Raw genomic sequence first — 24,341 nt, 5'->3', positions numbered from 1 at the left:
CGCATGGAGAGGGACCTTTGCAGACCCTCCATGTGGAGAAGGACCACTGCAGACCCTCCGCGTGGAGAAGGGCAACTGCAGACCCTCCACATGGAGAAGGACCACTGCAGACCCTCCATGTGGAGAAGGACCACTGCAGACCCTCCATGTGGAGAAGGACCGCTGCAGACCCTCCACATGGAGAAGGACCTTTGCAGACCCTCCATGTGGAGAAGGACCACTGCAGACCCTCAACGTGGAGAAGGACCGCTGCAGACCCTCCGCGTGGAGAAGGACCACTGCAGACCCTCCACATGGCGAAGGACCACTGCAGACCCTCGACGTGGAGAAGGACCGCTGCAGACCCTCGACGTGGAGAAGGACCGCTGCAGACCCTCGACGTGGAGAAGGACCGCTGCAGACCCTCGACGTGGAGAAGGACCACTGCAGACCCTCCGCATGGAGAAGGACCGCTGCAGACCCTCGACGTGGAGAAGGACCGCTGCAGACCCTCGACGTGGAGAAGGACCGCTGCAGACCCTCGACGTGGAGAAGGACCACTGCAGACCCTCCGCATGGAGAAGGACCGCTGCAGACCCTCGACGTGGAGAAGGACTTCTGCCACTGGGGGTCTGGTTTTAAGATTCAATTAATTCTCAAAATAAGCAAAGCTTCCTTTTGAAACAAACAATGAACAATCAGTAAAATCCGCCTGAATCGGTCACCGCGCCTCACTGACGGAGAGACCACGTTCACATAGTTAAGGCTGGTGGGAGGCGTTGGCTCTTGGTAAAGAAGAATAAAAACCACGCCGATGAATCACTATGCATCTTGTTTGTTTCGTCTTGCACATCTGCTTTGCAGGTGTTGGTGGCTGTATTTGAACTTGTATCAGTTTCTGACTCATATGTATGTTAGTGACTAAATGGGGATTCAGCTCCATATATTAAATGTCTTGCTTAGGAAAAATAAACCAGTTGCCTGTTTGAAACCGTAATGTTGTGACCGTGTTTGCTCACGTTCTCAGCTGTAACTTCAGAGTGGGATCCGTGGTCCTCTGGGACGGCGGCCATCACTTGTCTTTCTGCTGTGCTGATGAACCTGCGGCGTCCGTTCGCTCTGCTGCGGATGGGGGGACGTGCAGTCGGTGGACTGTGAGAATCGGTACGTGGGAGCCGGACGGACGGCGCTGGAAAGAAGATGAACTCCGGCTTCTCAGCCGCACGCTGACCGACTGCCTTCAACTGATCGTGCATCAATAAGTCAGCGTGACGCTCAGAAGGGAGAGACATGAGAAGTTTATTTCAGATGACGTCTCTTCATAAATGATGCCTTTACGAAGCATATGGAAAAAGAAAAGGTTAAATGAAGAGGGGGGAAGTCATTGACTCAAACAGCAACATACTGTATCTGAGCCATAAGCCTCTTTAGCTTTCTGCAGACTATTCTATTCTATTTCGACCAGTCAAAGTAAAGGAGAATGGGACCAACACTTTGGTATCATTATTACTTCGACATGTTGTTCTTGTGTCTGCTGTCACAAGGTAATAAATGAAACTTGATGCATTCCTGCTTTTCCTACTTTCTCCTCGGTGGCTCCAGTATCTTGATCCCCCCCCTCTTTCAGCTGTAATGACAGTCAGCAGGGCTGATAGGCAGATATATTTACTCTGGAGGCCCGGGAGGAAGCGCTGTCCAGCCTGTGGGCGGTGGCAGGCGGGGCTTAGAGGAAACCCTCGCCGGGTAGCCCCTCCCCGAGGGGGGCATATCTCCCTGTCGTCCCGGGCCCTGCTCCTAGTTCTCGGCTCGATGGGACCAGAGCTTCACTGGCCTGCAGACTCCCACATCTCTCAGAGAGAGAGAGCAGAGGCAGGAGGGAGCAGACACCTCCCCTCCACAGCTGGCTCCACTCCATCTCACCTCAGCCTGGAGCCCGGCGGGGCGCAAGTGTGTCGCGCTGCCCAAGAGTGTGTCGCTTCCTTTTACAACTTTTGAACACTGGAACTGTACTGAACGCATTATGACTCTTCTGGGCTCTGAACACTCCATTCTGATAAGAAGCAAGTTCAGATCAGGTAAGTCAGAGACCCGGTTTATTCTTAAGCGCCTCGCAGCAGTTTGAAGGGAATCCTGTGTGCGTCTGTTGTGGGTGCAGTTGTGTTGACACTGAGGGTCTGCTGTTTGGTGACAGCGGGTCAGACCCCCTGAAGAAGCCTGACGCGTTGGACGATCCCGGCAGGTTGGTGCACTTGTTGCTGACCTGTGCGCAGGCCGACGGGGGAGGGGTCAGAGGTTATCTTGACGTGGAGGCCGACGTGTAGCCGTGTGCGGGTGTGTATCAAAGAGAGGACGACATGGCTGATTTAAACTCCCCTTAAGACGCAGCAGCTGTTGGGGCTTTGTGTCCATCGATCTCCTTCACGCACAAACTCCGTCACAGACGCACACGTTCTGTCTTTATTTTCCACATTGGTCCATGAGGCTGAGCGTGTAGTCGGATCAACACTGCCACCTCCCTGAGGGAACTGAAACTGGTGGCACGAGTGAATTCACACTGGTGGCCGAGCGGCTTCAGTCTTCACAGCAGTTTTTTCCTCTGAGCTGTAATTGCCGGCAGAGTAAATGATGCTCTTCCTCCGAGTTGTTTAGGGGAGGGAAACGACGCGATGCAGCAGCGGGAGGCTTCTCGCTGACGCGCTTCTGCTCAGCGGGGCGACGTGTACAGATGATGAGCGTCTTCATCGATGTCCGCAAGATGCTGCAGTCGGAGCCTCTGACCTTGTCCATGCAGGGCGCATGTTCTGCCTGTGAAAGTGAAAATCGCCCGACGTGCTCGTGCTAAATGTGCCGTTCTTTAGGCTGGAGCAGCTCCGGTTAGATTCAGCGCCGCGTGAAAACCGCCAGCCGTCGCTCCTTCTGCACCGCGAACCATGAGAAGTGCTGCTGCCGGCGTGGAGCTGGAGCGATAAAGATCCCCGTGAAGGGCCGAGGCTCCGTGGCGCCGTGTTAGCGGCTCGTTGTCGTGACGATTTGATTGACAGCTCGAACGTGTTCGCCAGGACTCTGGAGAGGCGTCAAATTAGTGGTTGAAGGAGAAATGAACGCGGCTTTTAGCTGGTGGGGGACAGAAGGTCAATGCAACACGTACTTTAGGAATAAGACAAGTTGATTAATGACATTAATTCATTTCCCTTTTTGACTATTGAAAAGTTGTAGACGTACTTATAATAATATGAGACTAAACAGTCACACAGACACCAATTTACCTACAATGGTTTGACTTTTAAGCTCAAGAGGCTTTTATTTCTACTTTCCCACTGACTATGTTCAATAATGTGATGAGATCAGACTTGCCGTTCTGCCTGCAGGCGGATTTTCACCGTATGCAGCGGTAATGAACCCGAGTCTTCATTCAGGAGTTCCTATCTGTTAGAGGCTGTACAGTCACGCTCATACAAACACACTCCAGCTTGTGCAGAGAGACAAACGCAGCCCAGTTGAGGTGACAAAGTGTGTTGTTACCATATTTCTTGTCGCGGGGCTTTAAACCGCAGTAAATCTCCAAATATCTACACTGGCGTCTGTAATTATCACCACTTCACCAGTGAAATAATCCTTAGTTTACACTGTAGACCTGAGAACCTGTAAGTATTGCTGTAGATTTGTACGTCCTTTGTTGTCGGACGTTGTGAACGCTGACAGAGCGGCGGTCTGGTTCTGTGGTTCCACCGCTCGTCCTCTTTCTGCATCGCTTCACTCTGCAGGCCAGAAAAAGGAGGAGGAAGACGAGTTCATGGCAGCTGCTGCACAATCTTTCATCTTGTAATATGTTGAGCAGCGTTCACGTTAAACACACTGCAGAATTCTGACATGACATCAGCATATATACGGTTGAATTTCGGCCTCTCGTGACTAACCGTCGTGTTTTAGCTCGTTTTGTCAGCGGGGCAGAAGTCCTACCAAGTGCTTCAGGATTTTAGCCATTTTTGGGTGTTTTGTTAGAATTAAAGCTCAGTATTTAATGCAGCACGATTACTAAGAGCACAGTAAAAAGCACAGTGAGTTCTGTGAGATTAAGCGCTCTTTGTCGGAGAACTGTGGATTAATTGATTACTATCCCAAATCCAATTTTCACTCAACCTTTTCCGAGGTTTTTACATTTTCCAGTGTTCAGTATTCAGCCAGCTGCTGACGCCCACGTTTCCTCTGGGAGATGCTAAAGTTGAAGGGAAGGTGCTGCTGTTGCATAATGGGGGGCAACAAAATCCTTACGTTAAGACCACAAAGTCCCAAAAGACAGTAAAATGAATCAACAACGGGGGAGAGCAGCAGAGAGGAACACATCATACGTGTGTCAGACCCAGGAACCTCCAGATAACCACGAGGAGGGAAAACACGCCACAGACACGGGGGAGGCTCTGTGTTTATGACCCCGCACGCCGCACCGGACCACCTCTGCACACACACACACACACACACACAGGGGAACGGGCACACGCGCCGCGGACCACACACGCGCACATCTGTTTAAAGCCAGGAGCCGTGTTTATCGCTGCCTGCATCCTGCTCACAGATGTTTGTCAGCAGGGTGTTCTGTATGTATGGAGGAGCGTGTTCTCTCTCATTTCAGAGAGTAGGATCAGTGATGCGGTGGTTTAGTGTAACTGTGACGGGCCGTAGTGCTTCGTACTTACCTGTTATGAGGCGCGCGCACACACACACACACACACACACACACTCACCAAGACATCCTCATTAAATATCCGTTAATGACAGAAACACCAAATGAAATACATTTCATTTGTTTAGTTCATTTATTCCCGGTTAGCCTTTGTGTGTATTTCAGAGCTGCTCAGTTTGTTGGATGCAGTGAGGTTTCGTCCACGCATGCGATCCACTGAGCTACAACGTAAAGCCGCCTGTCATTATGTGACAATGCTGTTGGCGTGTGATGAGGAGGAGTAGAACAATAAATAACCTGTACAGGTTATAGAAGAGACAACTGTCTCCTGCGTAAAACTAGTGAGCTGCTTTTTGTCTTTGAGTTCACCAGATCAAATTTACTTTTCACTTTATAAATGTAGTAGTCTTAAGCCAAACGTGCCTTGTTCTCTAAAACTAAGCTAACTAATGTTTGGTTTGACCTCCCCACGTTAACCCCGTGTTTACTGGACTGGATATATGGCGTTGTATTAGAAGCGCAGAGCGCCGCAGCGTGCGGTGCCACAGGTCCTGACCAGCAGTCTTTATTTTAATCACACTGCAGGTCCAAATTGTGAGTAGACTGTTGAATTCTCAGTCTTTTCCTGCTTTTTGTCTATCTCTTACCTGTCTGTCCACATCTCTTTTCCATCTCTTCCCCTCCTCCTCCTCCTCCATCTTTAGTCCTACAGTTAAGACTTCAGCAGAGGAGGACACGAGAGCAGCTGGCAGACCAAGGCATCATGCCTCGTGAGTAACGCCTTCCAACACGCAGGCGTCACACGCACACACGCCTTTCCACTCACGTGCCTCTAAATGCAATATGAACAACTGTAAATACAGTGAACAGGCAAGTAGACAACAATAAGTAATACAGTTTACATGTTCAAAGCAACATCTAAATGCACTGAAGGTAAACCAAATGCATGTTTTGTGGATTGTACAGAGCAATGGGGACGTACTTTATCTTTAGTGATTGATAGTAGTAGTGTTTCAGACCCTGCACAATAAAACCCAACTCCTAATAGTTACATACTTAGAGTGTTTAATTTGGGTGATGTGACACTACGATGTGTGACGTGGAAGGAAAATGGCGTTATCACGACCACCATTATCTCCACCGCGCACAGCCAGAGGAGATACGGTCCTGGTCAGGTGTCTGTCCGCCTGTCAGCTCTCTTACACACAGCGGATAACTGTGCAGAGGAATTCCTCCATGTGTCAAACAGAAGGGGGGTAAGTGGCAAACGGACCACTTAAAGCACTGCTATGCTAAGCTAGCTGCTGGGCTAAGCTAGCTGCTATGCTACTTCCATCTCAACATCTAACGTTGGTTTGAAAACGTTCTGGCTGAATGTGGGTTCAACATGTTCCACCAGGTGGAAATCTGCCTCCAAGATGATCAAATATGTGTAGTTTTGTTTTTAAAATAACATTAAAAAATGTGCGATTAGTTCATTTTTAATCTATTGATTTTATATGATCGGGTACTTTTAAACAACATTTTGATCTATTGAACAATTACATTTTTCTTATTATTAACTATTAAACCTACACATTCTGAACAATTATAGTTTTAAGCAGTCTATTGGTAGTTAGTTAGCATGCATGCTACTAAACTGATCAACAATTAGGTACAAGCTAATAATAAGGTATATATGCAATTTTATTGAACAAGCAACTTAAGTCAAATAATGACGTGGTGTAGTAGGCATCTCTTTCCAGGCTGTTGTGCCTGTGCGCTGATGATCCACGAGAGATAAGAAATTGTTCATCTTAATGTTAATTACACGCAAAGGTAATACTTAAGCTAGAAGGTACAAAAGGCTGTACTTTATCATAAAATATTGACGATAAAGTACAGCCTCAAATACCTTATTGCTTTAATACGGTTACCAGCGACATTATAAATAGTAAGTAAATAGCCACCTTCAGCACAAAATAGTTAGCCACCATACGTTGTGTATCACATTTCACAATGACAAAAATGTTGTAGTCAGGCAAACCGCCAACAGGGGGCGTAGTTTGTTTCCGCTGGTGCTAGCGCCACATGCGTGCATACACGGACGTAATCATGCACGTGTCGGGGCAGGACTCCAGTGCGAGGGGAGAATTTTCAGGGTGGGCGGGGTAGATTTCAGGAGGGGGGGGGCTGTTATAAAGGTAGACACTGGATGTCATATGTACAGAATGTAAAAGATGTACATTACCTTCAATTCATGCGACATTAATTATTTGAATACTACCATCAGACATAGTAGATGTCAGGCAGATATATCAACCGTCCACAGAAACCTGTAAGGAGGGAAAGCACAAAGACTGCAGGAAAGAAGAAAGGTCAGTAACGTTGGTTCATGATGACAGTAATAGTAATGTAACTAATAATAATGATGATAGCAGCATTGGGTGTCAGCAAGGCCATGGCACGAGGCAGCACCAGGGTACAGATATAACCATGAGCCATGGAAACCTCTGAGGTGAGAAAGCACGAACTCCAGGGAAGAAGCTAAATCGGTGATATGTTATAGTGAGATGCGACCTGTTATAGGAGAGAGAGAAGAGAGGAGCTCACTGTGTCCTAAGAAGCCCCCCGCGAGTCTAGGACTATAGGGCTGGTCCAGTCTAACCTGAGCCAGCCCTAACTGTACGTATAATTACTTATACAACTCTAAAAGCAAAGTCTTAAGCTTGGTCTTAAATCAGGTGACTACTTTTTAAGACTCTAGGAACAACAAGTAACCCAGCATTTATTGCGCGCAGCTCTCTATTAGGGCAATATGGTAGTTGTGATTAGATTACCCACGGGTTCTCTTGGGGCATAATAATGTGGAAACAGACACTTGGGCTGTTTGGAGTTGCTTGTTTTGACATCCGACCCAGTGCGTGGTTTTGCTCTCATGGCCTGTCCTAAGCGAGAGCTGTGTTCGGGCGCTCGGCCGTACGTCGGAGGCGTTTCCGGTGGGGGTTGGCCTTCGCCAGGGCTGCGCCTTGTCACCAATCTTGTTTGTGGTTTTCATGGACAGGATATCGTGGCGTAGTCGGGGGGAGGAGGGTCTACAGTTCGGGGGGCTGCGGATCTCATCGCTGCTTTTTGCAGATGATGTGGTCCTGATGGCATCTTCCGTCTGTGACCTCCAACTCTCACTGGAGCGTTTCACAGTCAAGTGTGAAGCGGTCGGGATGAGGATTAGCGCCTCTAAATCTGAGGCCATGGTTCTCAGCAGGAAACCGATGGATTGCCTACTCCAGGTAGGGAATGTGTCCTTACAGTAAATGAAGTGGTTCAAGTACATCGGGGTCTTGTTCACGAGTGAGGGAAAGATGGAGCGGGCGTTTGGCCGGAGAATCGGTTGAAATGGGTGTCCTTGTGAGGATGGGCGGCGTCTCCCCTAGGCTGAAAACCTTGGAGTAGAGACGCTTCTCTTTTACGTTGAAAGGAGCCAGTGTAGGTAGTTTGGGGATCTGGTAAGGATGCCCTCTGGGGGTCCCGCTAGGGAGGTGTTCCAGGCACGGCAAGCTTGGAAGCCCCGGGAAGCACCCAGGTCTAGGTGGAGAGATTCTCTCTGTACACCACCCTGGGAAGGCTTTGGGATCCCCAGTCAGAGCTGATAGATGTGGCCCGGGAAAGGGAAGTTTGGGCTCCCCTGCTGGAACCGACCCTGGATAAGCGGTTGACTATGAGATGGTGCTCAGACCTTCTTCCCATGTTTCCTTAATCAGGTCAAGCACCCCCTGTGGTTTCTGCCAAACAAAAAAAATCCTGTGGAGGCCTGTGGATCCTTCCGCACTGCAAACAAAAAGGGGATAAAGCCACTCATCCCAATAACTTTCATTCTTGTGAATAAACTTACAGATCATGGACTTTAAAGTTGTATTCAACTGTTTCAGTAGACCGTCGAAGTAACAAGGAGAGAAACACAAGAGCAAAAACATCCCGTTCATTGTGGATAATATGAGCGTAATTGCACGCCTCCTTGGCTCAATCGCTGCTCTTGGATTAGAATCTTAACACAGAAGCATCATTTCACATGAATCAGATCATTGAGTCTGATCTATATCATGACATGTATAGAGAGCTAAGATGTTGACTACTTATATACTGCCTTTTTAAAAGGAATAAAATGATTTCAAATGCCAGCTGCTTGTAAAATAACAAGAAAGAAGAGCAAACTAAAGATGGAGACAGAGAAATTCAAAGAAGCAATACATCAGTGAAATAACCTGCAGCAGTATCAACATGGGTGTATTCAAAATAAAAAATGAGTAAAAAATAAATATATAAACACTCTAAAGAGCACAATGTATAAATATTTGCATGCATCAGGCAAGTGCTAAAATGCACCATGCGTTTTTTGCCAATGTTGCACAAGAATTGGTGACATGTTACAGCAGTGGTCACAGGTCAGTGTGTGTGTGTGTGTAGTGGGGGTGTTATCAGTGCTGTGGGGTGTTATTTAATCAAATGACTGCAGATTAAAACATTGAAGACTGACAATGATAGTGGACGTAGGCGAAGCAGGTGTACAAATGCACTCAACAGGCAGCTGGCGCGCATGCAGACAGGTCGGTGAGTGACCGCAGAGGAATGCTCTCGTGCTGGAAGAGGCTCTCGACTTCAGAAGAAATAGATTTACATAGACGGTACCTGTTTACAGAACAGCGCCTGCAGAGAGGACCAAGTACAACAACACGGAACATGAACTGCCTCTTATTAGACACATGCTTTCTACTTTTAATGTCACATCGTAATGCGAACAACTAGACATACGAGTGCTGAACGCTCTCTTAAATCCTTATTATTGCTGCGACTGATGGTCTCTCGTGTTCTTGGGCTTGTGACGGCACTGTAACCCAACACAACACAGGACAAACATGTCTTTTTTGCAGGCATTTACAAGATTACAATTCAAACATAAACCTAAAGTTTGAGTTTAGAGCACGAGACAGCTCAAGCCAGATGGACCCTTATGAACAATGATCCTCTCGCTTCCTTATAATCGGCTCGGCAAACATGGGTGCAGTGAGCGATACCAGTGTGTAGTGTAACAACAGGGGACGGGGGGACTGTTGTTGGGAATGATATCCCAGGCACTGTTTGCCATTTCACAGAGCCTCCAGATAAACTGTTGGTAAGTGTGCAGGAGAATGGAATCCAGAGGCCCAGCAAGGCCCTATCAGCCAGGAGGCTGACAGATAAGGAAGCAAGAAGCAACGCAATTGGCCAGCCAAGCTGTAAGCGCCTTTTTAAAGTAGAAATTCAAATGGTTGTTTATCTTTTGTAGATTGTAAAAGATGGCACACATGGAAGAGGGTTACAAAGTCTTGTATTTTGTTGGAACAGCCTTTCTCACACAAACGCGCTAAGAGTCTTATCTCTCTAACAGCAGCTCTTAATGTCAAAAAACAGATTTTTCAGGGCGTCACAGCACCCTCCTGCTGCCGTGGATCCTTCGGAGGCGGCCTGTGTTATTCCTGCTGGGGAGATGGACACGGCACAGGGTCTATGTATATATTACCCAGGGAACATCTGGTGTTTATTAGGCTGATGGAGAATCCGCCCCAGCCTCTCAGGCCTGGCTGGCGTGTGGCCCGCATGGGAGCACACTGTCTGCCTGCCGGCCACGGGCCTGAATACACACACACACACACATGCTATCTAATATTTCCTCATAAAGATAATAGGGCTGTAGCTGCAGGTTTACTGTGCTTTTTCCTGCATAAAAGAACACGCATCTCCATTCCGCCGGCAGCGGTGCTTTAATCCTCAGTGGATGGAAACACGAAGGGAATTATTCCTGCCTAATGCACCATACGTCTTACCTCTAGTGCTGTTTACATCCGACAGATACGGTCAGCAGGTATATGTTTTGTTGAATAGGTTAGAAGTGTGTTGTATATTTTAACACTGCTGCAGAATGTTTGAAAGTCAGTAAACCGGCTTCAGACTCACCGGATCTTGTTACATTATGCCCCGGTGGGCTTGTGCGGCCAGTCGGATGCTTTTTGGGAAGTTTGGCTACACAGTTTAAACACACGCAGAGCTCCGTTTGACCCTGTGATGGCATCTGGGGAATAAAGATTCTGTGGGCAGTTATCTTATAGATGATGATGTCATCCTACGGCAGTCCGATGTGACACGTCTGCTTCACCCACTGGCCCTAATGGTTGGCCTTCAGCCCTTCATCTGAGTGGCATTCAGCTTCAGCCCTTCATCTGAGTGGCCTTCAGCCCTTCATCTGAGTGGCCTTCAGCTTCAGCCCTTCATCTGAGTGGCCTTCAGGCCTTCAGCTTCAGCCCTTCATCTGAGTGGCATTCAGCTTCAGCCCTTCATCTGAGTGGCCTTCAGCCCTTCATCTGAGTGGCCTTCAGCTTCAGCCCTTCATCTGAGTGGCCTTCAGGCCTTCAGCTTCAGCCCTTCATCTGAGTGGCATTCAGCTTCAGCCCTTCATCTGAGTGGCCTTCAGCCCTTCATCTGAGTGGCCTTCAGCTTCAGCCCTTCATCTGAGTGGCCTTCAGGCCTTCAGCTTCAGCCCTTCATCTGAGTGGCATTCAGCTTCAGCCCTTCATCTGAGTGGCCTTCAGCCCTTCATCTGAGTGGCATTCAGCTTCAGCCCTTCATCTGAGTGGCATTCAGCCCTTCATCTGAGTGGCCTTCAGCTTCAGCCCTTCATCTGAGTGGCATTCAGCCCTTCATCTGAGTGGCATTCAGCCCTTCATGTGAGTGGCATTCAGCCCTTCATCTGAGTGGCCTTCAGCTTCAGCCCTTCATCTGAGTGGCCTTCAGCTTCAGCCCTTCATCTGAGTGGCATTCAGCCCTTCATCTGAGTGGCATTCAGCCCTTCATCTGAGTGGCCTTCAGCTTCAGCCCTTCATCTGAGTGGCCTTCAGCTTCAGCCCTTCATCTGAGTGGCATTCAGCCCTTCATGTGAGTGGCCTTCAGCCCTCTGCTGCTGTGTTAAAGCTGTGTTTCATTCTCTTTAAATAAAGAACTCTTCTCTCTGTCATTATTTTTTCCTTCTCTCTTTCCTGATTTCCTTCATAGCTCTTTTTTGCTTCATTTTCTTTCTGACCACAAAAAGTTCTTCTTCTGTACATTTTATCTGCATCAATCACATATTCCTCACCCAACCCACGTCTGCATTTTCCCGTTTCATTTCTGACGTTTTTTTATGAAGTGCTACATTTCAAATCTTTGTATTATATGGAAAAACTTGAATAGCACAGCAGAAACTAAATAGCATTCCTTTTATTTTGGCACCGTATCACTCAAATATCCTACTAGAATTATATTTGACCAAATAAGTGCCGGTGCGCTGTGGTGTGCTCCACCTGTGAGCGCTGTGCATAGAATGGAAACCAAGCTCCAGCGCTGATTATTTATTCTGGATTTAACAGGGAGAGATTGTGGGAGATCAAAAATCTCACCTGTTACAGCCTTTAATTACAGCCGTTTATTTGTCTGGTACTCAAAGTGTCCGTCTGAACGGGGAGTGGACAAGCTGAGCAGATTTTGCACAAGATCCAAGACAAAAATATTGATTATGGATTGTTGAGGGATGCCACGCGCACCGTGTTCTGTTAAAGAAATGACCTGTGAATACGACTTAATGAATACAAAACATACAATTTTGGTGTAATTTAACTCAGAAGTACAGTGTGACGTCAGCGATTTTTGTTTTAAGATAAAGTTTGTCATTTGTTGATGAATTAACTTAAATATTTATTTATTAGTACTGATGCCTGTGGAGGAAACATGTAAAGTCATTGTTGAATCTAGTAGACCAGGACTATTGAACTACAAATAAAATGTATTAAAAAATATATATATATATATAATTAATAAATAAATGATATTTTATAATAGTCGTGGAAGTGGATCGAAGTAAATGACTGAAGCGAGAGAACTGAGACTTCCCGTGTGTATATTTAGTCTGAAGTGTGAACTAGCCGTCTCTCCCTGGTGTGTCCTGCTGTGTGATGTCAGACGCCGGCTCTCTGGAGGCCCACGCGGGGCTGAAGCGTGGACCTCCGTGAGGTCCTAAAGAACACCACATGGGGCCAGTGAGAGGCTGCTGTAGCATCCATGAACAGGACGTGTGCGTTAAACTCAAAAAAGCATGTTCTGCTAAACACAAGTTACACAAGTTACTCTAAACATTTATTTACCAAATACAAAGAATCTTAAAAAGCCAATAACATTTTCCACAACAAACCCACATTAGTTGCTATTCATGGCTTATAACTAATCAATAAAGCATTAGTATGTTATGTGAAAATGATCGATCAGTTTTAAACCCTCCTTTTAGAAAGCGGTCCCAAAACATATTGGAAATGATTCTTTAGACTCTGTTTTCCCTCATTAACATTATCCACAGTTTGTATTTCTTGCACAGAGAATGTTATTTACATTTTTTCTAACCCTCAACATGTTACTCACTCTCGATATCACTCCTTGCAATGCGACTAGTGTTTTTTGCACTTGTTGTTTTAGGGGTTTTACGTTGGCCCCCCCTTGTGCTTCCAGTAAACATGTTGCGTAAAGCGGCGTCTGCGCTCAGCTGGGATCCACTACCTCCACTGGAGGAAGCGAGGGCCGTTTATTGAGATGAACAGCAGCTGTATTTGGGTCCACCCTTTTTGGAGTGGCGGTGGGTGTTTAAGTTTGAGTGCATCCTTGTGTGGGTGTACCTGGGTGTATGTTTGTGCCTCCCTCCTTTTGTCTCTGCTTTAACGGGCCTCCACGAGTCCAGCCAGCCACCTAAAAAGCTCTGTGACGGGACCAGGCTGTTGTGCTCCCTCGCCTGCAGCATTAACCCCTCACCTTAAAGCTCTATATCCCTCTACACAACATTTCAAGAGACCTTTTCAACCCCTGTCATTTTGGAAACTATGTGACCCGCTGTAACTTCTAAACCAGCCACTTGAAAAGCGGAAGCGCACACGGCCTGCAGATTTCCTGCAATTCTGTCATCTCAATCTCCCGCTGACATCAACTTGACTTAAGAGGCGCATGGAAGCGGCATGCAGCAGCAGAGAGGGCGAGCGCCAACGCCAGCAAATTCCCATGTGAGCCATTGAGAATGCATGTTGGGGAGTGAATGAGTTAAACATGACCCGTGGGAGGAAACGGCTGTGTGTGAAGCTCTGTGCGTGTGTGTGTTGTGAGGTCACTGAGTGGCACATGTCCTTTTGACGTGTCTGGACACAAAAAGAGAATTGTACACCTCTCTGTACAAACAAACACAAAAACGCACAGCAACCCTTTCCACCTCCTCCACCGGCTCTGTCCCCTCAGCTCTGTTAGAAAGCCACTCTTAGCTCCTCCAATGAAAGGTGTGTTCGCTATCGGCCCGAGTTGAATGGGAGTGCTGGTGTCTCCCCGCACAGCGTAGCACCTTCAGGCTGAGTGTCACACGAGGTGTCCGTGACACACAGCAACAGGCAGGCAGGGTGTGAGGACCACTGAGCAGGGCCATGCAAACACACCGTCTGCAGTCATCAATGCTGAGGCTGCACCGGTTACCTGCAAGCAGTTCGCCATCAACCAAAACGTTTCCAAAACGACCTCTGTGATGACCTCTATGTACCCTTTTGTTGTTGTTCTGCATATGAGTTGAATAGAGTTTGTTATGAAGGCTCAATTGCAAATCATCTTGCAAGTCCTACTGTGTTATATGATCCGCTGCATGGCTCACTGCTTTCACACACACACACACACACACACACACTGTACTGCTGTCAATCACACTGCGCTGCTGCACTCACGCACACCGTGTTACTGCTTTCACACACGCTGCACTGCTACGCAACACATCTTCCTATTTAGTCCAGTATAATTCTCCTAAAGTGCATTAGGCCTCTATAGGCCACGCCCCCAACAAGTCCTGCACTAGTCACTAAAAAGAAGAAAGATCAGACGTCACACTTTAAACAGGTCAGATATCTATTTTTTGACAGACCAAAGACTGACAGTAAGATCATTTTCACCGACCGTGGTAGTTGACTCACACGCACGATATTAAGTATTATTGGTGACATTTTAGATCATGAACAAACCTGGTCAGTTGTGTTTCTTTCCTCATGTTTTCTTTGTTATGTTCACGGGTTCAGCAGCCTAAATACTGTGGGATAGTTATCACAAAAAGGACGTCTTAACAACTAAAATAAAAACCCAGATGTAGGAAACAGGAATCCTTCTTCCATTTCTAAGTAATCTGCAGGTGAGGCGTGCTGACCCACGCGTCTCCCTTTGTGCTCTTCCTACAGTAAACCATGGTAAGTTTCCGAAGCAGGAGGACTCTTATGCGTTCGAGGAAGACAGCAGCAGTGAGAGTCTGTCTCCGGAGCAGCACCACAGTGATGAGTCACAGGGATCCGCCTGTCCTCCATCGGAGACTGTTGGCAGTACGCCCTCCTCCTCCTCCTCACCTGCCCTGACCAGCCCAAGACAGGTAAAAGACAGCGCTGTCTCTCGGATGCCTCATTCCCTTCTGTCACCGTCCGGCCTTGTGGCGCCTCAGCAGCTGTTCCCAGTGCTTTGCTTACTCTGCTCTCTAGTGGTGAAACAGTGAACATCAACTCCATCCTCAGCCACTGAGTGTCTAGACAAGTGTCCTATTCTTTTGGCCAGAGCCATTCTGCCGGCACAGCTGCTTTTATTTCCCGTCTGTTTACCGTTCACCATCATCAACAGTCTCATGAAATCTGAAATTCATACAGGATTGTGTATATAAGTCAGACTTCTGCCTATCCAATGTTCCATCAGCTCTGAATCAACAACTGGGCTGATTAAAAGTATAACTCTCTCCAACACGCTTGACCAGGAGATTGAGCCTGTTTACCATGACCTTTTTAAACATCACTATGTCAGAGTTCTCATTGTAAGAATGTTGGCTCAAGTGGAGCCTCACAGAGCTGCTTGCATGGCCACTTTGAGTCTTCCACTTCAATGACTTATTGTTCAAGATTTAAAAATGCTAAAAATAGTGGCATGCCCTGTTTTATTCAACCAGTAATTGGAGTTAATCCATCAAAACAATATACATTTATTTTAGAGTTGGTTAGCGTGGCTGTGACTGGACCGAAATGGCGACTGTGGCTCTGTGGTGAGCAGGGTTGTCTTTTTAAATCAGAGGGTCTGTGGAGCTGTCCCCGGGTTCACCAGTCTCCATGTGTCTTTGGGCGGGACACTTAACCCCAACATTGCTGTGTGTTCCTGATGGGCAGGTGGCGTGAATGATGACAGGAAGTGGACTCCATGAACCATAAAGAGTGTGTTGTCTGCTTTGCAAACAGGAATGTGGAAACAGAGACCCCCTTGATCAAGGCCAGGATGAAGGGCTGTCTGGTGCCAACAACCATCAGACCTCCCCCCCAATACCTGTTCCTTCTATTGTCAAGGTCAGTAACAGTTAATGAAGTTACTTTCATCGTCACAATGCTTTTTGATTTGGTGACTCTCCTTGGTTTTATACGTTTTATTGGTCGGGGTCCGGCTCTAACCCCAACAAAACCCAACCCTGACCATCAGCCCTTTCTATACCACCCTGCTTCCTCCAAACAGTCCAAGACTTCAGACAAGAACCGACACAAGAAGCCCAAAGATGTGAAGCCGAAAGTGAAAAAGCTCAAGTACCACCAGTACATTCCTCCGGACCAGAAGTCTGAGAAGTCCCCTCCTCCCATGGACTCGGCCTACGCCCGACTCCTCCAGCAGCAGCAGCTCTTCCTACAGCTGCAGATCCTCAGCCAGCAGAAACACGCTCACGCACACCCTCAGACACAGCAGCCCTCACACACCCCACAGACACAGGCCCAGGCCCAGGCCCAGCAGCGGCAGCCCTCCTTCAGCTACCAGCCTCACCCAGCAGCCCAAACCCAGAAGTGAGTCACACTCAGGGACAAGGGATCCTCATTAAACATGATCAAATCATCAATATCTGAGCTCTCCTGTCAGCATTGTCTGGAGTTTTCAATCACAAGAGTTTTGGTTTGTTCCACTGATGGTCACTTGATGACAGCTTAGACAAGTCAGCAAGCACCATTAACGGATACGAACTATGTGATTCATTCGAAAGATCTAGAAAAATATGTTTTTTGAATAAATATTATTCATCAATTTACTGTTACTATGGTCAAGAAAGGAACTTCCGGAATGCTTAAAATGTACACTTTGATCACTTTTACCATTTTTATCACAAAGCGTTGGAACCAATGGTGTTATTTGCTAAATGATTAATTCCAAATGAACTAATGCCAAATAGATCTTTATTATTTCTTTATATTTCAGTGCAATAGACCACCATACCCTCTAACCTTTATCAATGCATTACTAATGCGACTAACCCATTGATTTTGTGCCCCTGAAGAGGAGCCAGTGAGCAGCTGTCAGGCTGTAGCCGCAGCGGTCCATCCAGCCAAGCCAACAGTAACTCCTCCTCCCCAATCAAGAACACATACACCAACCAAAGCCACATCTCCCCCCTCCAACCTGGGCCGCTGCCAACTAATCTAGATGACCTAAAAGTAGGTGACACGCAAGAAAAATTGACACGAAAGTGTCTGAAAGAGAAGTTAACATATCTGTATTTGCTGTCAGGTATCAGAGCTCAGGCAGCACCTGCGTATTCGTGGCATGCCTGTCTCCGGCACCAAGACGGCCCTCATCGACCGTCTCCGACCATTCAAGGACTCCAACGCCGGCTCCTCGCCATCCAGCTCCTCTGACATCACCACGGGCACTTTCCCTGTCACACCCACGGGATCCCTGTCCTCCTACCAGTCCCCGTCCTCATCCAGCACCGTGTCCCAGGGAGGCTACTACCCTTACCCCAGCACCTCCTCCACCCCTCCTATTTCTCCTGCCTCCTCCGAGCTGTCCCTCAGCGGCTCTCTCCCGGACAGCTTCGGCGACATGCCCATGTCCTCGCCGAGGCAGTTTGGTCTGCAGCCATCTCCGATGGAGGACGGCCTGGCTGGGGGAGGCCAGAGGGTAGGGGAGGGTGGAGGAATGGATGGCGAGGAAGCTGAAAAAGATAAGATGTTAGTGGAAAAGCAGAAGGTGATAGAGGAGCTAACGTGGAAGCTTCACCAGGAGCAGAGACAGGTGAGTAACCAGCCGTGCATCAGTCTACAGTTGAGGTTCAAGTCATCAATAAGGATATAAATAAAAGAAGCCATGGTGGCAACAACAAATGTTTTTCGCAAGCTTTAATGTCGTAATCATGTTCTCTGCTACAGCCGGCATTAAATAATAGGTTACCCTACGCAGCGTCTTTAGAGGGACATTTAACGAGATGCACTGTAAATACTTCTGTACTGACATGTTTACTTTACGCTTGCTAGGTTGAGGAACTGAGGATGCAGCTCCACAAGAGGAAACGCTGCTATGTAGCAACACAAGACACTGTCCACCCTCCTCCTCACCCCTCCATGCACCACCAGCTGACTCCAGCTATGATGGGCCAGAACTTCTTCGGGGTGACTATCAAGCAGGAGCCCATGTCGTTATCCTCCAGCTGCCCTCTGTCCTCTCCCAAACAGCTGAAGAGCTCTGCTGGCAGCTGCATGGAGGATATGGGACACTGCAACAACCCCCTCTCCAATATGGGCGGTCCCGGAGGGCCACAATGTATGGACACTTCCTCTGGCAGCCCCTCCACAATGTCTGCTTTCCTCAGTCCACAGTGCTCGCCACAAGACTCTCCCATTGGAAAACCTTCCTGTAGCCCCCAGCCAACGTCTCCCAATAACCCTTACTTGCTATCACTTCCGCTGGGAAGAGATGGCTGTGGTCACCCCCACCCTCAGGCCAATAACAGAGCATGCAACATGCAGGTAGGATGTGCTCAAATATCACTAATATGTTCCGTAAGTCAGACAAGTTACCTAAAATAAACAGGGGCTCTGTGTTGCTGTAGTTGGGTACAAGGTGTAGTGCTGATGCTCAAACTAAACCCATTTTGTTAATGTGTATTTACTAAGGCTGTCAAAGTTAACGCGTTAATGTATGAAATGAATGTGATAAAATACTTTAACGCAGTTAACTCAAGTTTGTGTTCGTCGAATCCCTCCACGTATCAATAAGAAGCGGGATGAGTGGCAAACGGACCACGTAAAGCTAGTTGCAAGGCTAAGCTAGCTCAATCACCAGTGTCCAAAATATCCACTTGCTGTGTATTTGAGTGATTAGTGAATTCAGAAGTAGTGAATTCACCCAGTGAATGAGATTTAGTCTTTAATCGCGATTAATCTAGATTAATGAATTTCAAAATGTGAGATTAATTAGTTTGTATCTATTGACAGCCCTAGTCTATACGGTATATCACAAACACTGCATTTTCCATAGTGACTTATCCTATTAACAATTACTTTAGGTGCTAAGAAGGCACATCTCTGGCGTCTGTTTCATAATCAAATATTATCTTCTCAGAATCTAATGGGACAAATTCATCCTTTCTCTCTAGAAGAAAGTCAGCCAATTCCATTTTTACAGTTAACTAATACCATCGCTATGAGCCTCCCCTGTACTCAGAGATATTTAGCAACGGTTAGCTAGCATGCTAGACCAATGCTAAAGTATTGGAGAAATTAAGATTTTGACTAGGAGATAGATATAGAGGGAAAGTAGTTTCTGAAGTATTCATCCTTTGAAAATATGAACGTTGGTACCAAATGTCCACTATGATGTAGCATTTGTGTATATTGTTTCCTAACATGGTACTTTTGTCTAAAGCAGCAGAAGAACGGTGGCCAGGCGGTGAACTGTTCTTATCCCCCTGACCAAAGAGGCCTCCAAGGCGTCTTTACCAACTCCAATGATAAGCCTGACAACCACAATATGCAACCAAAGGTCAAAACCATTTCACTATTGAGAGCATTTTCAATGTTGTCATTGTCTGTGTCATGTACTTCATCTGAATCACCTCACATTTACGTAACATTTTCTTTCATCTATCCGTTTGTGATCTGTCTCTAATGATTGTCTTTTGTTTTGAGGGACATTGTTCCTCTTGTCACATCTCCCACTCCCCCTGTTTTCATCACATACTATGTCACATTGGTGACTTTTCCTTAAAAGAACTCAACGCCAATCCTTTTCTTAAGATGAAATGTTTCGCTTTTTTAAAGTCTGATATACACCCACATTTGGTAAGCTTCCCTATACTAATTGGTGGGCTAATGTCACTTTTCACTATGTCTCATATAGATGTCAGTAGTGCCCTCTCCTCGGCATGTTGGCCATAAGGGCCAGATCTCTCCCCCTGCCTTCAGTAGCTCAGATTCAGATGCATCAGACTTAAGACAGCCCCCACGCTATGAGGATGCAGTCAAGCAGGTAAACTGAAATTCATGTTAAAATTCACCAGATAATGGCTGGCCAGATTTTATTTGACCTATTGACGTCCCTCTAATTCCACTCTCCCTCCTGTCTCCTCTTTTTGTCTCTCCAGTCCATCCCCTGTATTGCACCTATTTTAATCATCCATTTGTTTTATTCACTGCACTAACTTTACCAAGTCTGAAGCAGATTGCTGTTTTAGTGGTACAAAGGTTTGATGGAGGCAAATGTAACTGCATAGGAACCTGACCAAATCATTTCTCACGGATCAGTCGTGCAGATGTAAAATCTGTTTCAAATCATTTAGAAACAGCGTCTCTAGAACATTGTTTATCAACCATAATACATTGTTATATGATTGTAAAGAGTATTTGATGGGGACGGTACTTTTTATAGCCCTTTTCTACTTTTAGTGTCAATCCATTCATAAGGACTGGGGCTTCTATGCAAGGGGCAACCTATTCATTATCAGTGACTCACACACACACACTTTTCGCACAGCCATCAGAAGCAATGTGGGGTGCAGTATCTTGCCCAATGTCATTTTGTCTTGAACTCAACCTCTCTATCTCATGAGCCACAGCTACCCCACTAGCTTCATGGCTAACCTAGGAATGCTAACATTATGGTTCACCCAATTGTAGTTCTGGAAGATAGTTTTGGTTTTATATTAATGAGTTTTGAGACATGCGTCTCTGAGACGTTTTCACTGTAATACACCGGATGGAAATAGAATAGCGCTTTTAGAAAAGTATCTCTCTTGGCCTTAAGCTAGTCGAAGCTAGCTAAATATTGGTAGCACAAACTTGAAAAGTACTACCAAAATGTAATTCTGTAAGTCTTTGTAAACCGGTTAAAAACTTTAAAACAATGGGATTACACTTTTAAAATGTTAAAACATTGTTCACCTGAAAAAAAAACCACTTTCTTATAACTGTTACAGCAACTGACCAGAAGTCAACAGATGGACGAACTTTTGGACGTGCTCATAGAAAGTGGAGGTAAGATGAACTTCCACATAAAACGCACACACATAAAACAGTAGCTTAGCTGGATTAAACATGCACATGCAGGCTGGTGTTAAATCTCCATGTAAAGTGCCTTGGTTTGATATGACAGTGTTGACCCACACATCAATATGGGATCCCAGTGCCTGCTGTGACCCTCCCTCCTCTCCTCTTTCTCTTCAAGAGATGCCAGCTAACGCCAGAGAAGAGAGGGAGAGGGCCTCTGTAACCAAAGTTGTGCCTCACATTACTGTGTCCCCAGGGTGTCCCGGCCTCCTCATCCCTAGGTTCCACAGACACTACGAACACCTGTCCCCCACCCAGCTTCCCTACAACCACTCCAATCACATTACCGAGGGCCACTTGGAGAATCTGCTGGGAAGTCCAATTGGCCGGGGAAGCGAGGTGTCTCTTCTTAAAATGGCTGCCGAAGACAGGGGGCAGGAAGATGAGGGAAACAGAGATGGCGAAGGGTACGCCAGCCCCCACAACCACCTCCGCCAGCCTCACCATCTCCAACAAGACAAACCTCTGACCAACAGAGATCTGATGGACGGCCCACTGTCGGCCATCACTACCAAGGTGTCCGCCGTCTCCGAGGTGCAAGGCATGGTCAGCATGACTTTCAGCGAGACGCCGTGGGAGACAATGGAGTGGCTGGACCTGACACCGCCCAGCTTGTCCGCGGCCTTCAGTAGTGCTCCTCCCAGTGGGCCCAGCATCTTCAACACAGAGTTCCTGGATGTCACAGACATTAACTTAAACTCTGCCATGGACCTTCACCTGGAGCACTGGTAAAGCAACGGCAGTACTGCATGCTAGCCATCACCGCCACCAGAACAGCAGCTTACAAGTAGCTATACGGAGAGCTTTTATCAGCTATGAACGTGCCAAAGAAATATTGTCCAAGTGCCTCTTATTATATTATACAGTGGGATGTGACATTGAGTAGCCCATTAGCCTGCATTCACAATCATACAGTATATCGCCTTATTCCCTTCCCTTCAGAGAAATTAGGTTATGGTGTTGCCATCATACCTAGTGCAAAGTCTAGGTCTAGACTAGGCTTTTTGGACAAAGAAGCGCAAACTGCCAAAAAAAAAGAGTATGAGTGTGCAGGGTTAAATAAAGGCTTCTCTAGGTAATGGATCCATCCATTGTTAAACCACTTGTCCTGCACACAGGGTCGCTGGAGTCTATCCCAGCCAACTTAATGCAATAGACAGGGTACCCCCTGGACTCGCCAGCCAATCGCAGGGCTACACAGAGACATACAACCATTCACATCCACACACCTACGGGCAATTTAGAGTTCCCAATCAACCTGATCCCCAGAGCATGTCTTTGGACTGTGGGAGGAAACCGGAGAACCCGGTGAGAACTCACACAGACACGGGGAGAACATGCAGACTCCACACAGAAAGGCCACTGGGCGGAGTGGAACCCAGGACCTTCTTGCTGTGAGGCGACAGTGCCAACCACCACGCCACCGTGCCGCCCCTTTAGGTAATGAGTGCTTTATTTCAACACATCAGCAATATTAGTCTTGGGACACCACGACCTGAAGACATATTTTGACAAAAAATTTCTGAGTCTATGTTTGTATTACTGGAAAACCAAAGGAATTACATGTTAAATACTATTGCTTGGTACTGCCATTTTGTAAATATGTTAACTATCTGGACTGACAGACACAAGTCTGCTTATTCGTCAGTGGTGTTGGAGAAGACAGAAACCACATAGTATGTAATCAGTTCATCAAATGATGTGAAAGTGTTAACATTATCTCACTGTGCACCTCTCTCTGAAAACACATGTGTCACAGTTTGCTTGAGCTTACAAGATGTGTGTAGAAACGGTTGGCATTCCTTTGAAGGACCTTTTTAATTTCACTATTTGCCGTGTTTAACCACAGAATGACACTAGGAAAGGAAATGAATGTCTTTGAAAAACCTTTAGTCTTATTGGTTCAATTTGCAGAAGCTTTTTATTACAATTTTTAGAGCAGTTCTAACATTAAAGCCTACTGTACTTGCTATTCCCTGAAAGTTGTTGACCGATATTAATATAGAAGAATCCAACATAAGTCAACAACATCTGTTTTCAGACAAATGTTAAAGAATTGAAATGAAAAATTCTACTTCATCTCTATTTGTTCTTAATAAGCAGCTAGCAGTAGTTTTTTGTCCTTACAAATTCCACCCATTCTAATTACACACCAGTTATTTATTTTGTGTTTTTACATTTATATCTTGTATTTAAAGTGACATTCCTTTCTTATAGATTGGGGCTTTGATTTAACAAGAGAACTCCAAGGCTGCCATTTTGACCACAGGCATTTCTTAGTGTATCAATTATCTTAAAAATGTGATACAAAGTGAAGGAAATACTTCCAAAAGCCGTGCTTTATTAAATCCCTCTTCCTTCAAGAATGTGGCATCTCCATTATTAGCACTTGTGAATAGGAAAATGTAATATATTCAGATCCTTACTGTGAACACTGCACATTAACACAGCTTATACACACAGTGGTTACGTAAAGGAAAGAGCTGAGAAGTTTTTATCTTCTCAAAGAAAATAAACATACTTTCCAACCTTTGAACTTCTACATTTCCAACACACTCCTGTTGTGTGTGAACATGGCTTTCACTGTGTGCTCTGTTAGACCAAATCCTCTTTTGTGGTTACTTATAAAGTGTAGCGATTGTTAAAGGGTTTCTATGGTTACATGTATGCAATGAATGCCCATCGTGAATATATGACAAAGCTGATATTCTTCTCATTGTGTCTTTTGTTAAAAGAATATCTGCTGGCCTTTTTATCCGCGGGGGCTCATTTCATTATGTTCTTAATCAGGAAAAAAATAAATCACATCGGACAGAAGCTTCCATGTTGCTTAGCCACTGACTTGCTTTGTTATTGTAAAATAAAAACAGTATTTGCCTGCATACCTGTACACTACAGAAAGAAGAGCAATAAATTTCTCACAGCAAAATAATCATGAATTTCCTTTTTTATTCATATCCAATTCACAAGAAACAAACAATACTTGACTTAAATCATTTAACAACCTAACCTAATAGTTATTTACATGTTGTTTGGCATTGGCCTGCTAGTGTTAGCTACCGTACTTTAGCTTAGCAGCTAGCCTAGTGATGTCTTCCCTGGTCAGTGTACCTTTTGATTGTCTGTTTCACCGCTAAAATGAAAATAAGGAACCATAGTTTTCTTGTTTTTGGTTTGAATCCAAAAATGAGAAACACGCAGTTTGATTTTTCATTCATCCATGTCCACAGCAACACTCATTAATTGGT

General features: G+C 46.1%; 1 protein-coding gene across 16 annotated transcripts in view; it reads left to right on the top strand.

Annotated features, from left to right (window-relative positions):
* The window catches only part of myocd (myocardin), an 89,060-nt gene extending 65,035 nt beyond the window's left edge, over positions 1-24,025 (top strand). The window contains exons 1-12 of one of the 16 annotated variants that reach the window (XM_078103063.1): positions 1,770-2,054; positions 5,365-5,430; positions 14,947-15,131; positions 15,976-16,080; positions 16,244-16,563; positions 17,049-17,205; positions 17,279-17,785; positions 18,025-18,516; positions 19,418-19,531; positions 19,889-20,017; positions 20,964-21,021; positions 21,290-24,025. In XM_078103063.1, the coding sequence (XP_077959189.1) occupies positions 2,000-2,054; positions 5,365-5,430; positions 14,947-15,131; positions 15,976-16,080; positions 16,244-16,563; positions 17,049-17,205; positions 17,279-17,785; positions 18,025-18,516; positions 19,418-19,531; positions 19,889-20,017; positions 20,964-21,021; positions 21,290-21,825 (2,724 nt within the window). In that variant the 5' untranslated portion in view covers positions 1,770-1,999 and the 3' untranslated portion in view covers positions 21,826-24,025. Of the gene's footprint in view, positions 1-1,769; positions 2,055-5,156; positions 5,255-5,364; positions 5,431-14,946; positions 15,132-15,975; positions 16,081-16,243; positions 16,564-17,048; positions 17,206-17,278; positions 17,786-18,024; positions 18,517-19,414; positions 19,532-19,888; positions 20,018-20,963; positions 21,022-21,211 lie in introns of those variants that run through there. The other 15 variants (XM_040177068.2, XM_040177071.2, XM_040177067.2 and 12 more) reach the window with 15 other exon arrangements.
* The last annotated feature ends 316 nt before the right edge of the window (positions 24,026-24,341 follow it).

Source organism: Gasterosteus aculeatus, chromosome 5, assembly GCF_964276395.1.
Source record: "Gasterosteus aculeatus chromosome 5, fGasAcu3.hap1.1, whole genome shotgun sequence".
In the NCBI taxonomy this organism is placed as follows: domain Eukaryota; kingdom Metazoa; phylum Chordata; class Actinopteri; order Perciformes; family Gasterosteidae; genus Gasterosteus; species Gasterosteus aculeatus.
The sequence above is the reverse complement of the archived record's forward strand: the minus strand, read 5'-3'. Positions and strand labels throughout refer to the sequence as shown.